The sequence below is a fragment of the Podarcis liolepis genome (genome assembly GCF_965112155.1).
Source record: "Podarcis liolepis genome assembly, chromosome: 6".
NCBI classification, from domain to species: domain Eukaryota; kingdom Metazoa; phylum Chordata; class Lepidosauria; order Squamata; family Lacertidae; genus Podarcis; species Podarcis liolepis.
Window position 1 is genome coordinate 61,743,869 of NC_139559.1, and position 18,727 is coordinate 61,762,595.

The 18,727-nt window shown below is 41.0% G+C and overlaps 1 protein-coding gene across 5 annotated transcripts in view; it reads left to right on the forward strand.

Moving 5' to 3' along the window:
* ROR1 (receptor tyrosine kinase like orphan receptor 1) overlaps positions 1–18,727 on the forward strand; it is a 161,629-nt gene that overhangs the window by 132,094 nt on the left and 10,808 nt on the right. For 4 of the 5 annotated variants that reach the window (XM_083510273.1, XM_083510272.1, XM_083510275.1 and 1 more), the window contains exons 5-6: positions 16,301–16,428; positions 17,948–18,265. In XM_083510273.1, the coding sequence (XP_083366399.1) occupies positions 16,301–16,428; positions 17,948–18,265 (446 nt within the window). Of the gene's footprint in view, positions 1–12,865; positions 15,914–16,090; positions 16,429–17,947; positions 18,266–18,727 lie in introns of those variants that run through there. The other variant, XM_083510276.1, reaches the window with a different exon arrangement.

An 18,727-nucleotide genomic window follows, 5' to 3' on the forward strand; every position in this document is an offset into this window, starting at 1 on the left:
AGATAGAACAGTCTGGTGCTACAACAGCAGCAGCAGCTGCAGACATGGCATAGCAGATTCCAAGAGATAAGAGGATTTCTTAAAAGGGGAGAAAATACTTTTAGCCTGGGAAAATGGGTTGAAACTCTAGCCTTTTCCATCTTCATGTCATTTCCTCTCCTTTTCCACTTCTTATATCATTATCCTAGACTTGATGGTGCACTTACACCAGTATAAATCAGAAGCAAGCTCACTGAAAGCTTTGAAGGATTTTACATTGCTGTAACTAAGAGGAACACACAGAGATATCTGGCCATAGAATTAAACTAAAACTAAATTAAACTAAGAATGGCTCTCCAATACAAAATCTCAATGTTAGGTTTCATTAAAAGGCACAAATCTAGTATGTCTCCACCACGTGCATTTTCAAATTTAGAAGCATTTCTAAAAAGTTACGTGCATTAGAAAACCTACTCTAGTGCTGTGTAGCTGCAATGGATAAGAGGAGGAACCGTGAGCTAGGATGTTACAGGTTAATAATTTCTGTATGCCAAGCATCTCAGAACATTGAAGCCAGATCTGTATGTGCTTTCCTTGAGCTACTACACAATTTCTGTGTTACTGAATCGCTGCAAGAGTTGCTTAATAACAGCTGCCCCAAAACAGTTAAATCTGGATATCCTAGGAACTCAACAGATTGGCAGAATTCATGTACGGGTTAGCACTTGAGACTGAATTTCATTAGTAATGTGTGGGAGTGGGAGGAAGTAATAAGCTGAGCAATTTGGGGTGTTCCCTTCTGGAAAGTTGATAGGTTCATGATGCATAGTTTTTAAACTAGGGGGTAGCCAAGAAAGCCACAGGGCTGAAGGGCGGAAACTGTGAATGCATCATTACATCTGAATTTCCATTACAGCAAAATCCTGCCTTGCCCACAGTGGGCAGATAGACCTTCAAAAACCAGGTCATGTTTGCAAACTGTGGAATTTTATCGATAGATAAAAATAGGATCTTTGTATTTTGTTTTCTGACGGGACGCGGATGGTGCTGTGGGTAAAAGCCTCAGCGCCTAGGGCTTGCTGATTGAAAGGTTGGCGGTTCGAATCCCCACGGCGGGGTGCGCTTCCGTTGCTCAGTCCCAGCGCCTGCCAACCTAGCAGTTCGAAAGCACCCCCGGGTGCAAGTAGATAAATAGAGACCGCTTACTGGTGGGAAGGTAAACGGCGTTTCTGTGTTCTGCGCTGGCTCGCCAGATGCAGCTTTGTCACGTTGGCCACGTGACCCAGAAGTGTCTTCGGACAGCACTGGCCCCCGGCCTCTTAAGTGAGATGGGCGCACAACCCTAGAGTCTCTCAAGACTGGCCCGTACGGGCAGGGGTACCTTTAACTTTATTTTGTTTTCTACTCACAATTTTCAGATTGGGGTGGGCTATAAAACAAGCAAACAAGCTCCTCATAGGGGTGAGGGGAATCACAGCAACAAAAACCTAAAGCCCCCAAAACAAAACCACTCAGTCCACTGTGGATGTCTTAATGCAGATGGCCGTTTTGGTAAGGACTGCAAAAATGGCAAGGAATCTGTTTTCTATGCCAGAAGTCCAGCGTTAATCCTACTCTGTCATGCATATGCCATGGACTTGAAAGAGGCATATACCCAACTTGAAAGAGTTGGGAGACTTTATTGAATTTTTAAAATGATTGCTGATTCAACCCAGTTGAGGCAAGGTCTGAGGTTTGCTCCTTTTATCTGTGATTGAATATAAGGAACTGAGAGGCTGATCTGATAAAGCCACATGCTCTACACTCTTCTCACTCCACACCACAAGAATTCCAGTTTCATTTCCATGGGAGAAAAGCTTGCTGACTTCTCCTTCTTAGCCTGGCTTCATTGCCAAAGTGTATATCTTCTGTGATGCCTACCCTTCCAGAAACTGAAAACAATCATTATACTGCAACCAATGTTTTGGGGGCTCAGGGCAGGGTGACTTCATGGTATTAATGAGACCATTTTATAACAGACAGCCTTGTGAAGAAGATGACATTGAAACTCAATATGAAGCCAGTAAGGCCAGATTCATTTATTGCTTTCGATGGAACAGGGCACATTGTAAGCTATGTGGCCCAAACCAGTTCCACTTAAAGTTAACAAAGCTGCCCATTGTTGTGAAGAAGTGTCAATCTTGCAGACTTCAACTTAAACAAGTTTACCCTGTGCTTCACCGATCTTTGGAGTAGCCAGTGGTCTCAATCTTTGGGAATGTGTTTATTCAGTCTAGTAAAAACATTAAAAAGGGGAATAAATCCCTGGTGACCTGAACTGCCTTTCACTGCTGCTATAAACCATAGAACATTTAGAAAGGACTTTTAGAGGTAAAGATAATATAGTTTGCATAGCCAGTGTGTATATTATGGTCTTGAGTGGTAGTTACAGAGGTCACTTGCAACTTATATTACTTCATCACAAAATCATTAAGGGTGCAGAAGAAAGATTATAAGGTGTTACATCATTTATTCCGAAAATTAAAACCATATACAGTGCTACAGTGCTGGCCATATCTAAATAAGTAAAGTGACAGAAATGTAATGGTAGGAGTTCCTATCAGAAGTCAATTGCTGTAAAACGGGGTTAAACATTGACTTCACAATGTGGCAAGTTTATTGATCTTGTTAACAGCAAAAAAATGTGCATGGTTATTTCTGTGGGAAAGCAAAACATTTATCCACTCCCTTGTTATCTGGATGGTTTTTCAGTTCTGAGTCAACTAATGCCCATTCCACCAGTTTTCATTTATATCCCATGCAATTCCAGGGACAAGTTACTTTCACCTTCCTTATTCAGGTTCATGTCCTGTTTTGAAAGATTTTGTTCAGATTGCATAGTGGTGGGAGCTATTCTCTTAGTTCCAACAACAGGTCCATGCACTGTATCAGCAATAGCTTTTCAAATTCTCCCAAGTTTCAAAAGAGGCTCATCCAGCTCCACTGTGTACATTATAGGCTGACAGCCTTGCCTAGGTTTGAACTTGAGATTTATTTTTTATTTTATTTATTGAATTTATATACTGCCCTATACCCAGAGGTCAAAGATTAAACTACCCATGTCAAGGCAGAGCAGCTATTATCATTTGGAATTGTTCCACATTTGTATTAATTTAGATAACTCCTTTGTTGTGAGAACAGGCTGATACTACCTATGCCAAAATCAAGTTCACATACAAAGCATGTTGCTCATAAATTTAACATTGCTTCATTGTTTTGGTAGCATATAGGCATCTTTTTAAACAAAACTTGGCTGAAGCTTTTTTTTTTTTTAATGCATTTGTAAAACAATGCATGTTTTCTATTACCAAGCCCATGATAAGAGTTTTGCTTGATATAAACCAGCTTTCTAGCCAGCCTTAGATTCCAGTTTTTGGACTTGATAAAGTAAACCAACACAAGTATGCCATAGCCAAGTTTATTAAAACAGGGTTGTCTTAGACAGCTTCTTTGAAACATCTTTGTAACCTCAGGTAATAATTTTTCAGCGATAAGTCAGATAAATGAAATAATGAATGCACACAGGTTTATCTTTAGCATTACTAAGAATATCATTAAAAATTGACCTTGTCATAAAACCTTTTACAGAAGAACATCAGCCATACTGTTTAGTATATATTTTTTAGATGATGTCCTTGCTATTTTTAAAAGAAACCTTTAAATATTGACATAACATGTAAAAAAAATGGGGAAACATTACTGTGCCATCCTCAAACCTTTTTGCATCTATTATACTAGGGACAGACTCACATGAAATCCAACTGTAGCTAATAAGTTTTGGGGTATCTTCTGAGGGACAAAGGAAACTAGACAGTGGTGTGGCAGGGACACATGCTGCTCCATACAACTTTTTCATAACCAAAGACAAGGCAGAAACACGTGGTTTCCTTAACCCAGAGGATCAGCAATCTAGGCCTAATTGTATGCAGCCTGTGGCCTAATTTCCAGAGCTCTTTGCAAATGGAACAGGAACAGTTATTTTGCCCTCCCCTGGCAGCCCATTGGGTGCAGAAGAAACAGGTAGGGAGAGAGAAAAGGACTAGCAGAAAGGACTGTTCAGGACTGAACAAAGCTGTGCTAGTCACCTGGTCACTGCTGTTATTCCTGTGCTGTATAGTACATTTTATCCCCATGTCTGAGATGATAACGGGATGCCAACAAAAACAGCTTAATTAGGATTATAAATCCTGGACACCTGTGAGCACCATGTTGGGTAATGGCTTTCAGAATTATTTTCACAGTGATTGTATATTTGACTCTATGTAGCCCAAAACGTAAAAGGTTTGCTTAGGCCAATCAAATGATAGGATCTCTAACATTTTGAATAGCAGTGTTGTGTCCTGGGAAGCAGAGAAGAAATTAGGCAAGATTCTAGAAATAAGGGAACTAGAGAGATGGCTGGCTAAGAGAAAAGGTTTTTTTCAAAATAAAGTATTAAATATTCCAAGTTATTGGTACATTTTAAAATTGTTTTTGTGCTATTGACATCTTTGTAAGTTCAATTTGACTAGCATATTTACGTATATATTCTTCAAAACTCTCACTGCATGCTTGTGACAGAAATTTTAATATGGATTGTAATATGGCTTGGATTTAAGTTTACTTTGGTTAAGAGCCATTGCTCTTTTAAGGACCCTGCACTGGGACTGTGCAGGCATATTATGGGGGAAGGAAAGGTTGCACTTGAGAACTTCCACCCCTTCCCTTCCCCTGACTCCTATCATCTACCAAGCCATTCAGGCCGGCCCCACATTTCCACCAGGTTTCAATAAGGAATCAGCGTGTGGCTACATGACTAGCAATATTGTGACTTCTGCTCATGGTCTTTAAAAATAACATTGTCCTGAAATATAAAAATTCAAAAGTTTTAAAATAAAGCAGGGGCTGACATATGTAGGAACTGCTTAAATGTCCATCTTTAGGCTTTGTGTTTGGAGGGGTGTGTGGCTCTTGGCTTGTTTTGAAGTTTCTGTCTGTGGTGCTGACTTTCACCTTGCTTCAAAGTATAAGACTCACTTTTCCTTGTTGATGAAGAAGCAAGATCCCAAAATCCAAAGTCAGGAGCTAGCATCATTTACCAAAAAAAACCCTCTAATTGAGACATAGAATGAAATACCTTTCAACTTGGGGGCTATTGTGGGTGCCTGCTATAGTGGTGGTCTTCCCTGTCCCTGAGAATGATAAGTTACTTTCTGCTTTCCCCACACTCCCACACCTTCATAGAATCACTAGAAGTGATAGAAGTATAATTTGGTAATTTTGAAGAATATACCTACTCTTTGGCATGAGTTAGTGGCAGGTCTTAATTTTCAATGAAGCACATGTCCATAGATGTTTGTTGCTTTAGGAATCAGTTTCTTATCTCAAGAGTAATCTCTTTTCCAACTTTTTCCGACACCATTTTAATATAGCTCCTGAGATTCTTAAAGCTGACCAGTTATTCCCCAGTGAATAGCTTCTATTTATACGTGTCTATCAGGAGTGGAATTTATGAAAGGCGCACAAGTTATGTGGACATCTAATGTTTTCACAGTTGTTAAACCACTTCATCTATTTTAACTAAGAGTAACTGCATATAAGACATTGGGACTCAACAGCTGCCCCAAATGATGTTAGAGAGCCAAGGCTCTAAACCAAACAAACCCCAGATAATTTAGCAGCAGCAAAGTTGACATTTCTCCTTCACGTACAGCCATGGGGAAAATATAGTGCACCCTATTTGAATTCTGTGATTTTACATATCAGGACATAATAGCAATCACTTGTTCCTTAGCAGGTCTTAAAATAGATAAATACAACCTCAGATGAACAACAACACATGACATATTATACCGTGTCATGATTTATTTAACAGAAATAAAGCCAAGATGGAGAAATCATGTGTGAAAAACTAAGTACACTCTTACTGCTTCCATAGGAATTAAGAGGCTAAGTAGCAGACAGGGGCTGCTAATAAAATGCCCTTGCTTAATTGATCATCAGCAAGTGTGCCCACCTCTATAAAAACTGAACTTTTGGCAGTTTGATGGTCTGGATCATTCAGGTGTGATTTAACACTATACCAAGGAGGAAAGATGACACAATACTCTTAGATTAGCAAGTGTACTGCTGCCCGTGAAACTGAGAAAGATCACTTCCCTTGCCCTAGTGAAGTTGTGAGTCTTTTAGACTTGCTTTCTCTTTTATATATATATATGATATTTATTAAGTTTTCAAAGGGAAAAAATTACATAAGTAAAAAGAATAGACAAAAAGACAAAAATAAAAATAAAAAAGAAAAATACAAAATACAGAAAAAAGATAAAAAACATTTAAAAAGAAAACACATCAATCTTTCCATGTCATATATTCATATCCTTGCTTCCCTGACCTCCTCACACCTCCCTTTTTTGTATTCCAATTTAGTTAGTTGATTCAGCAATTTCTTTCCCTCTTTGTTTTTATCTTAATCCTTTAACTTACTATAATATAACTTTAAGTTCTCACCTGTTAATAATCCATTTTTCATACACCTTTAAAACATTACTGCTTAAACCACTTAACTTCATTCTGACATCATTCTAACATTCATTAATTTTACAATATTTCTGTAAATAGTCTTTAAATTTCTTCCAATCTTCTTCCACCGACTCTTCTCCCTGGTCTTGGATTCTGCCAGTCATTTCCGCCAGTTCCATGTAGTCCATCGCCTTCATCTGCCATTCTTCCAGGGTGGGTAGATCTTGCGTCTTCCAATACTTTGCAGTAAGTATTCTTGCTGCTGTTGTGACATACATAAAGAAAGTACAGTCCTTCTTTAACACCATTTGGCCGACCATGCCCAGGAGAAAGGCCTCTGGTTTCTTCAGAAAGGTATATTTAAATACCCTTTTCAGTTCATTATAAATCATCTCCCAGAAAGCCTTAATCCTTGGGCACGTCCACCAAAGGTGAAAGAATGTACCTTCAGTTTCCTTACATTTCCAACATTTGTTATCGGACAAATGATAGATTTTTGCAAGCTTGACTGGTGTCATGTACCACCTGTATATCATTTTCATAATATTCTCTCTTAAGGCATTACATGCCGTAAACTTCATACCTGTGGTCCATAACTGTTCCCAGTCAGCCATCATTATGTTATGTCCAACATCTTGTACCCATTTAATCATAGCAGATTTCACCGTTTCATCCTGTGTATTCCATTTCAACAGCAAGTTATACATTTTTGACAAAATCTTAGTTTTGGATTCTAACAGTTCTGTTTCTAATTTTGATTTTTCCACCTGAAAGCCAATTTTCTTGTCCAAATTGCTTTCTCCCACTGCCCTTCACATGTTGATGGTTAAACATCTTTACTGGGGACGCGGGTGGCACTGTGGGTTAAACCACAGAGCCTAGGACTTGCTGATCAGAAGGTCGGCGGTTCAAATCCCCGCGACGGGGTGAGCGCCCGTTGCTCAGTCCCTGCTCCTGCCAACCTAGCAGTTTGAAAGCACGTCAAAGTGCAAGTAGATAAATAGGTACCGCTCCGGCGGGAAGGTAAACGGCGTTTTCGTGCGCTGCTCTGGTTCGCCAAAAGCTTAGTCATGCTGGCCACATGACCCGGAAGCTGTACGCCAGCTCCTTCGGCCAATAAAGCGAGATGAGCACCGCAACCCCAGAGTCGGTCATGACTGGACCTAATGGTCAGGGATCCCTTTACCTTTACTTCCCACTGCCCTTCACATGTTGATGGTTGAACATCTTTACTGAGGAAGCTTGCTCTACTTCAGTGATTTAGAACCCTGGGTAGAGCAGGCAGATATTCGGAGGGGGGTGGCGGCGACATCTGGGGGCCTGCGGGAACAGTAAGTTTCATCCTTGCTTTCCCCCTTATGTGATAATATTCATGCTGGGAAAGGAGGGAGGAAGAACAGCTGAATAGGGGCTGTTTGTGTGCCAGGTCTGCTAGTCAAATCAGGTGGTTGCATTGGGATGAAAAGTTCTGCAAAGTTTGTCACAACAACAGGAGCCCCCTCCATATAAGGCAGTGAACCATTTTGTACTAGGGGACTGCACAGAGACATGAGAGGAGCTGCTTACTGGTGACATAAAACCACCTGCACTAGAGACCACATGGGTTTTCTAAGCCCCCCTCACCAACCTGGAGGGAACTGAGCACTAAGGCACTGGCGGTGTGGGCAAGCGTGCCCCCCCCAAAAAAACCCCTCTGCAACTGAGTACATGAAATGGAAGAGGCACACTTTATTCCATCTCAGGTCATTTGTTTCTGGGCACTTCATCAACTGGAGTAAGGGAGGGGGAGAAGGTGGTGGGTGGCCAACCTCTAGAGAAGACCAAGTAGAATGAGATTTGCTGGTACACTGCATCCATCTTTATGTATAAAAAGAGACTTTTGGCACAGGGAAAACACTTTAAGGGGGCATAGAATAAGAGTTAGTTTAAAGCTGTTTTTCCAGTAGACTTCAATTAGAATTGTTAGTGTATTTTTTCTGGTTTTTTGCAATTAGTAATATGTATTACGTTAGAAACCAGCCAACATACACATCTTAAGTTTTGTCAATTAGCGTATTTTGCTTTTCATTTAATAGTTAGATCTGGTCAGTCTGTTTTTCGTCATGCTTAAATTTGTAATATTGGCTCACCAAGAGCAATATTTATTTAAACATATAGCCATAGTAATATATTATTATACTATGTGTTTTTCCCCCTTAAGGCAGGGCACCAGTGATGCTGATGGTGCCAGCTTAATCATGTCTACCAAAAAGTAAGTCCTGCTGAATTCAATGGGGCTTACTCATACATAGGTAGTGTTAGGATTGCAGCCTGAGCTTTCTTTCTAAGAGATGAAACCACTGGTTTCATTCCATGTTCTGACCTGATACAAAGTCCTTGGATGACAATCTGCATACCCCACCCCACCCCCAAGACAAGGACCTTGAGGAGCAGGACAGGTCCTCTAAGTCTAATGGTGAGGATCCCCTTGAGGGGCTCTATGGATCGGTACCTGATGAGGAACCCCTGGAGCACTCTGAGCAGAAGGTGCAGCAACCCTGCATTCCTCAAGAGGAAGATCACCAAAGTATTTGGGTCCAGGCCAAAGAACAATGGTGCAGTATGTGTCTGCAGACCCAGAGTAGCTAGTCTCCTTGTAAGTAAGGGATCTATTTGTGAGTAAGGCATACCTGTTACTCCACAGCTAGCAATATATAAGGCATCCCTCTTGAGTTGTCTAGTTGTTGGAAACAACATGGGTCTTTAGCTCCTTGTTCCTCATTCTAGGTTCTCTGTTTTACTGCACCTTGCCTGACCTCCCTGTTGTACTGACCTTAGACTATTTCCCCATCTTGTTTCTGGATGATGTTTGAACCTAGACTGATTCTCTGTGCTTGACCTTTGTTTTCCTGAAATGTGCTGAATCTGCAACCCTGTCCTTATTTGTAGTACTTGGGAGTACCAAGCTTATATATTTTGTAACTAGTACCCTAGCCCCTGAGAACATCCCCTGGAGAGTGACATAATCAGATATTCATATCCTTCATAACTAAAGCAGTCTCTTTTTGGCAGGAACAGAAGAAAACTTAGAACAGAAAGGTATGTTTATTTTTAGAGGTTTGGTTTCCATGGATAAGCTGCCTTTGTTTATAAAACATGGGATAATTTGGCTTTTCTTCTAAAAAAATTTTTTTAATAAAAATTGGGGACACCACTAAAATAGTATGTCATCATTCTATTGAAATGTTAGTGAAAACCTTTATAAATATAAATCTCCACCTTTAAGAAATAAGTAGTGAGACTATATGTATACTTTTCTTTATTTCGAGACTGCACATTTCCAGGTATGGTATCCACAGCCAGCTAAGCATGGAGACAAGCCTAGGACACTCACATTCCAAGAACCACCACTCCATGCATTCCGACCTGCTGTCCTCAATTGACATTTGCAGTGAACACCTAAAGAAGATGCACTTTCCCATTTTCTTCTGTTGAATTAAAGGTTGACTGTTACCATTTTGGTGCTCAACAGATTTTTGCATTGCTTGTTTATACGTGAAAAGGGAATTCTATTAGTTAAAAATGAAAATGAGGAGTCTCAGGATAGTGTTTACAGTAATCCCTCCTCTTACACACATTTGACTTGTGGAATTTCAAACATTCATCAATGAAGGTGGGCTGGTTGAAATTGTGCAAGTCAAGTCCCAGACAAAGGAGAGAGCTTAAAAACGCTTTTTGTGCCTGCTATGGAAAGAGCTTTTAAGCGCTCCAACTTGCTTGTGGAGCAAGGCCTGATCAGCATACCAACTCTGGAAAGCTGTGGGATCTTCCTGTGAGACAGTGTGACTTCCCATGAGATCTCGTGTGAGCATCCCTGGCCTTCCAGAGTCTGCAAGAGAGCTTAAAAGCTGCTTTCACAGCAGGTAACCCAAGTGGACCAAGCACAAAAAGGGTTTTGAAGCTCTCCACCTTGCTTGCTGAGCTTGGCACATCAGCTCTGGCAGTGCTAGGGATGCTCCCTCCCTCTCCCATTAGCCATGGGGTGGCTCCAAGGGTTTGACTATGTGTGATTTTTGTGTATACTTGTGTAACTCTTAGAACTGAACCCCTATGTAAGATAAGGGATTTCTGTAGACAAGATAATGATCAGCACCATAGCGTGAGAGCTGAATTACTGATATTCCAAATGAATTTGAGGAAATCGTATCCTGAACAACCCTTGATGGTTACATATGATTGTTACGCTTCTCAGCATACAATCAAAGAGCTATTTGCCTAACAGATCAAAACAAAAACCTGGACTAGTCCTTCCTCGTCTTTTAGATCACTTATGGGCCCCTCACTCTATTTCTATCTGGTGATGCAGAAAAGCAGAGATACACCAAGTGCCTGGGTAGGCTAGGATGTTGTTGCCATTTGGGACAGAAGTGGGAAAAGTCCTCCTCCTCACCCTATATCAAATTGTCCTCAGGTTTCTGTCAAAATACCAGTGTTAAGTAATTTAAAGACTTTAATACCATAGCAAGGCATATGAGCATTTTATAATGAAGTGTAGACGCCAGCATGTGATACAAAATATTTGACCAGCAAGTGTGCAAGTTACAAAGTGGGCACTATCAGAAATGGATGGAAAAGTAATTGTCAGCAAGATTATGTTCTAAATGCAGCTACATGTACTTATTTTAGATAGGAAGTCAGGGCTGGTGGTAGAGATCAGCGTGCACAGCGGAACTTCCCCTCCCTCTCCTCTCCCTGCGTGACACTGTGTCCACCTCCGCCAAAACTGCTCTGGGAGGTTGGGGTGAAATCCAGAACAGATTTGGGTATGAGACAGAGGGAGGAGAGGCAAGCGAAGTTCCACTGCGGAAGCAGAATTCCTTGTGCAAATGGGAAGACTTTGCTGGATATAACTTAATATCTAGAGGCATAGTTTTGCATGTGGTTTACTGATATGCTTACAATACACTTACTGATTTTATGTTTAATAACATATGTATTGCCTCAAGTTCCGTAAGAAGAACTTGTTAAAGAGACATGGGACCTTTTAAGAAATCGAGGATGAGTTCGTTGCTCTCTCAGTTATTGATCACTTGGCTTGCCTATGAAAAGAAAGGCAGTTCATATATGCCAAGTTTGCCTCATTAATGTCATCATTATCTTCAGTATTTAGAGTTATAACTAGTATTTAGAGTTATAACTTACGCACATGGTATTCAGCAAAAAGAACAGCAGACCAAATCTTACGTATAAAGGACTTCTGTCTTAAGGATTGTATAGAATCTAAGTAGGTACTTTGGGATTTGGCACAATGTTTATGGCCATGTATATCATTCTGGAGAAATACTAAGAGGTAAAAAGAGGTAAAAAGTATCCTGTTCTCTACCTCATAAGCTTAAAAAAAAAAGTTAAAGGCTCATACTGTGTTAAAGTGTGCGTATAATAATTCCTACTTATGGCAAGGAATATATGTGTGCAGCATTCCTCTAGAGAATCTCAGCTTCCTGGTCCAATGTGTCAGATAAATAGGTTTTGTATGTGCAAAAACAGTGAAGTGTTTTACTAAGGAGGACCTCAGATACATTAGACCTATATTATTTATGCTAGAAAGCTACAACAAAGCCATGAAAGGGTGGCTGTCTGGGTGGCCAGCACAGATACAACTGCTTGACTGTGAAGTTGTTGCACTTCATCACTGTTAATAAAGCTCATGTTAAAAAGGTATCAAGTATCAGCTAAAAAGGAATTTGGTAGAACAAGAGTTTTAAAAATAACCTAAGGGCTAAAGCTTTGCTGGTTCCACAAGGGAAGTTCTTTCCTCTCACATTTCAATTTAATTGGGATTTAACTTCGACTTCCTGGGCTAACAACTGAGCGTGATTATCCGGTGATAAGTAACACCAAATCCAGCTGCATTTTTACTATCTGTAGCTGTAAAATCAATGAACACTGAGTATAAGACTGGTATTGGTTCTTATTGTAACCCACAGAGCAAATTATGAGAGTTCCATATAGCTAGGTGAAGACAGCCATAGAGCAGTAAAATATTTGTCTGAGCAAGAGTTTTTCTTGCTACAAATACTGTAGCAAGTGGAGCCTAAGTTCTGCACTTGGAATATATTGTGCGAACAAATCGAACTGATTGTTTTTGCATAATGCTGGTTCTGTCAGCCAAGGAGCTCTACAGAGCACTGAAGCTCCACTCTAACCAGAACTCCAGTCCAGTCTCAAATAGGTAGCCGTGTTGGTCTGCCATAGTCAAAATAAAAAAAATTCTTCCAGTAGCACCTTAAAGACCAACTAAGTTAGTTCTTGGTATGAGCTTTCGTGTGCATGCACACTTCTTCAGATACACTCCAGTCCAGTCTGTTTAGGCTTTCTAAGATGTTGCCAGATATACTGCCCACAGGGTTGGCCCACCCATGAGGCAAGGTGGGGCAACTGCCTCAAGCAGCAGGATCCACAGGGGCAGCAGTTCCTGATGTAGATCTTTATTCCCCCTGTTCTTGTTCCTGATAGAAACCTTCACTCACTCTTTCTTCCCTGGCAGGGTGTGGGTGGGTGTGCCATCTTGTGGTTCTCCTCAGGTACCAAAATTACTTGAGCTGGCCCTGACTGCCCAACCTGTTTTCAAGGTTATCCAGGCCATCATAAGAACTAGAAATTTTCAGGTTTTGTTTCTAGCTTTTATTGTAGTTTTGGTTTTCTGGATTTTGATTTGTTTTTAGATCTTAACTGAGATCCTCAGAATATCAGTTTCTGCACCTGATGCCAAATGAGATTAAGAGCCTCATGCTGTACCGACTGAGCTATCCCGGCAGCTAATGTTCATGTGCTGATGCAGCAAGCACATGAAATACAGAGGCTTTCATACAAAATACAAAATCCAGTAGCATGCACAGTGCTCAGCATTGATAGCCATAGCCTATTTGTCTTATCCTCGTGTTGAGTTGTAGCCAACTAAATTATACTCATTAGAATTCTACCCGTTAAAATGGATGAACCTGTGTTATGTCCATTAACTTCAATAGATCTACTCTGAGTAGAGATAGCATTGAATACACCCGTTGTACAGATTTCTTTATCCTAAGTTTGGGAGGCTAGCCATTCTCCAAGGGAAACCAGCATAGCTCCATCAAACAAAAAAGCAAATTCTAGGTGTTTCTTGCCATTTTCATAATGTGAGCTTATGAGCTGTAGTTCATGTTCAAATATGATGTAAGAAAGCTGCCAGGAAAGATCCAAGCAGTGTTATCAATGCTGCTCCATAACTGGTAACAGCTGCTGTTGATCTGACAGCAGCTACCATAGTTTTGTGCCTCCATGCAGAGCTGGAAAGGAAACCACTTCTGGAAAGGATGTGATTACTGCAAAACATTAATATGCAAAGAAGGAGGTTATTTTCAGAGGGCTAGATTTGGCCCGTTCTCACTACCAGCACTGGGTTTGTTATCTAGAATTGTTGGCTGTATGGCTACAGAGTGGCGAGGGCTGTTTGTATTTACCTGGACAGCCTACTCGTCTGTATGACCAAGAGCTTATCCAAAATATTTTTATATACTAAACATGCAGCCAGAATTGTGAATTCAAGGCAATATCCTGAAAACAGTTACTTGGAGGGGGTTTTGTCATCTAGTCCAACCCCCTGCAATGCAGGAATCTCAAATAAACATATTTAGGTGTTGGCCATCTGTCATGGATGCTTTAGCAGTGAAATTACCTTGCTTTGTTCACTGAAGAAATTGGATTTTTCATTATCTATTCTTCTAAGGTATCATATGAGCCATTAAATTATGTCAACATAGCATTATTATAGCTGTTTTATTACTTTATTTTGCTTTTTGATTCAGATAACTCATGTGAAACTACCTGCATCTTCAGTCAATAATAATGGGATCCTTATGGGATTGTGTCATTATCTAAAAGATTCCAGTGGACAGTAGATTTGGTAGTGACCACACATTCGGAAAGATACATTTTTGCAGTTTACAAAAGTGTAGTCTAATGTACCTGGTACAACATGCATTCAGACAATGTAGTGCCATGCAGGCTTTAGAAATATCACTTTATAAGTGGACAAAGCAAAAACCTAAGTTTCAGAACTGCATCTTAATATTATTTGTTTGTTTGTCTGTTTGTTTGTTAGATTTATATCCCACCATTCCTCTCAAAGAATCCCTGGCCACATATTAGCATACTTCAAATAATACAAAAACAGTATCTGAGATAATTTTCTCTCTCCCCTTCCAAAGTAAAATATAAGCTCTGAATTTCCAAATTTTTGTCATGAAACAGAGTGAGCATGTATTTTGTTTTAAGTTGGACACAAGTAACCATTTTGTACTCTTTTGGAAAGTATGACGGAATATTATTTATCCATTTGCATTAATGTTTTCTTGCCAAGCAAAAGCTTTTACATTTTACTCCGCATAGAGTTGGAACAACATTACAGAATATGGCAGAGAGTTTAAGAATATGAAAATAAATCTTATGGTTCTAATACATGTGTGTTGGTATGTTCTGCTATATATAACATTAAAATTACCTATCTGAAAGCCCATAAAAATCTTACCCAATTGAACAGACTCTTTGCCCTCGTTTCATCTCTAGTTTTGTAAATCAAATGAATGCATTTCTTCTCAAAGTTCCTTCTATTTATTTCTTCTAAATTTAAAGCCCACTCACTTTCTCTGGCATGGCGCAGCATTTGCGTCCTAGTGCATCTCGCTGCCATTGCCAGGTCACTTCTTCCATCTCCCAAATGGCCAATGGGAGATGTCATATCCTCTCCCAGAAACCACAGATTTTTTGAATTTGGTCCCACCCTTAAATTGGACCAATAGCGGGCAGCCCTGGAACAGGAAGTGGGAGTCAGACATAGCTGACTGGAGTCTTCACTCAGGTCTTCTTCCAAGCCATAAATTCCAGCTGCTATGGTACCCAGCTCCTCAGTTAGAGCTGGATCTCCCTCCTTCCCTTCCTATACAGCAGGACTGTGACTCCAAGGGGCAAGTAAAGGGTATGACTTTGCTATGGAAGTATCTGGTTGCCATATTTGGGGCCCGGGACAAAATTGGGTGAATCTGGGCTTTTTTATGCCTAACTCATAGCAATCGTCACAACATTTGGCAGATTAGACATTGGGTTGGATCCTTGGTCAGGGTCAGAGGGGGTGAGCTGGAAGTCTCCACCTGCCCCCCTTCTAGGAAGTTGGGAATCCCTCTAAAGGGATCCTAGGGGAGACACTTCTTTCCAAATGCCCAGGGTTTTACTTGCCCCATATCTGATGTCAGGTATAGGACAGGTGAATGTGGCTCAGCCAAAACTACCCTGCAGGCCAAATGGGGAGGCCTGGTGGGCCTAATTAGTCGCAAAGGCTGGAGATTCCATAGAACAGAAATAAACCTTGCTGTGAAATGCTGTTTCCCAAGAAGAAGAAGAAGAGTTTGGATTTGATATCCCGCCTTTCACTCCCTTTAAGGAGTCTCAAAGCGGCTAACATTCTCCTTTCCCTTCCTCCCCCACAACAAACACTCTGTGAGGTGAGTGGGGCTGAGAGACTTCAGAGAAGTGTGACTGGCCCAAGGTCACCCAGCAGCTGCATCCCAGACTTTCTATGGCACTCGTAGCTTGAGGCAACTGTAGATCTTTCCAGCTTTGAATATTTTTGTTTACTCACACTGTATATTTCAATATGCTGCTTAGTTTCTCCTGGTCCTTAAGGTTCCATGACACCCTACTTCTTTACTGAGAACAGCCTCTACAGTGCTCATCAGAGTGTAATTAAGTTGTGCCTATTTGATTTTAGTGATGAATATGAAGAAGATGGATTTTGTCAGCCATACAGAGGGATAGCATGTGCAAGGTTTATTGGAAACCGAACCATTTATATGGAGTCCTTGCATATGCAGGGTGAAATAGAAAATCAGATTACTGGTATGTAAAGTTTGCTTCTGTTTTCAACTAGATTGTCATCATTCTTGACCTTACCATAATCTACACTATAGCAAGCTTGCTTGGGATTTAGAATGTTTAATGTACTCATAGGCAGCAGAATATATGGTTAGCTCTGTGTAAACATATTCTTAAGGAAAGAAACATTACAACTTTTGGAAATGCTACCATGAAAACGAAACTGATGCTTAAAAAGATGTAAAATGAAAATATATTTGTATATATTTTTAAGCTTCATCAACTGTGTGTGTATTTTTACAACCATTTAACTTTATAATATATACAAAGGCTACAGACAAAGTTGCGGGTGCTTAAGTTCTATCGAAAACAGAATGGTAAATTTATAATGACTTAACTCCAGCTGCATTAAAGGGGTCTTCAATGTCACTAGGGGTGAAGTCCAGTTGGTTCCCGTGCACTTACAAAAGGGCTTTTGCTCCTGTGAACACCTCTGCTAATAGAAAAGGATGGGAGATTATTATTGCTTACTCCTCCTCCCTGCAGGCCCCAAGTAACTCCCCCCCCCCATCAGCTCCAGAGAGTTGGAGAAACCTTCAGAACAGTGTAGAAAACCTTCTACACAGCAGCTGTAGGGTTCTTTTGTTAGTGAAGGTGGCCACAGTATCAAAAGCCCTTCCGTGAGTTGTGAAGACCATCAGTTGGATTCCACCCAATGTCTGCTTTATAGACCAGTGTCCCTTAAAGCGGGGCTTCACAATTTGTCAGTCAGCCCATCAAACTCAGGCTTTGTATTGTAACTTGCTAGTTGCTTAACAACTACCCTGTTTCAGTTCCACACAGGCAGCAAAAGGAGAACGGAGTCTATAGCACGTGACCTTCAGCATGGTCAGGTCACAATTCATGCAGTGTTGTCAATATTCAATGTGAAATAATTTTTGAACATTTCAAACAGACTTTCATCTCCACATAGATAGACTTCCCATTACGTATCTTATTTTGGAAGTGGTTAGGCCATGGGTAAGCAAACTAAGGCCTGCAAGCTGGGTCAGGCCCAATTTCCTTCTGGAGCTGGCCCGTGGACGGTCCGGCAATCACCGTGTGGACCGCCAGCGCGCATTCTTTCCCTCTCCCTCACACGGCAGCAGCGCCTCCTCTCTCCTCCTGGCTTCTCCCTGCTCTGCCTAGAGGAGGAAGGGGGCTGGGCTTTGTTGGTGTCAGCAGCAGCAGCGCTCGAGCGGCCACCATTTTAAGCAGCCTCTCTCCGGAGCCCTTTTGCGCGCCTCTCATCTTCCCCCCACTGCCAGCCCCTGCCACTCGCAAGACACAGGTAAGCAGCCACCGGGGCTCATGGTGCTCTTGCATCATTTCCCCCCCCTTCAAAATATAGTCTGGCCCCGCCACAAGGTCTTAGGGACAGTGGACTGGCCCCCTGCTGAAAAAGTTTGCTTACCCCTGGTTAGGCTATGAACAAGCATTATGGTGCTGAATTTGTCACTTCACATTGTATTGCCTAAACTTTTTTGGTATGTGTATATTACAGCTGCCTTCACTATGATTGGAACCTCCAGTCATTTATCTGATAAATGTTCCCAGTTTGCCATTCCTTCACTCTGCCATTACGCTTTCCCATACTGCGATGAGACTTCTTCAGCTGCAAAGCCACGGGATCTGTGCCGTGATGAGTGTGAAATTCTGGAAAATGTCCTTTGCCAAACTGAGTACATCTTTGCAAGATCCAACCCGATGATTCTGATGCGTTTAAAGCTGCCTAATTGCGAAGATCTTCCACAGCCTGATAGCCCAGAAGCTGTAAATTGTATCCGCATTGGCATCCCTATGGCAGATCCGATCAACAAGAGTGAGTGATAGCTGTAAACTTGATGTATTGCATACAAAATATCCTACCCATCTTTGGATAGGACTAAACGTCAAGAAGAATTAGTAATATGCTTTGTGGTCACAGAAGTTCATATTTTCAATTACTAGCCTGGTAGGAAGCCCCATTCATTATGCCAGAATCCATCTTCCAATGCACCCACCCGTTTGTTTGGATTTAGTTTGCAAGCTGCTTATTTAGAATACAGTGGTACCTCAAGTTAAGAACTTTGTTCATTCTGGAGGTCCGTTCTTAACCTGAAACTGTTCTTAACCTGAGGTACCACTTTAGCTAATGGGGCCTCCCACTGCCGCTGGCACGCAATTTCTGTTCTCATCCTGAGGTAAAGTTCTTAACCCGAGGTGCTATTTCCGGGTTAGCGGAGTCTGTAACCTGAAGTGTCTGTAACACAAGGTACCACTGTAGTGCATTTCAAAATATAAA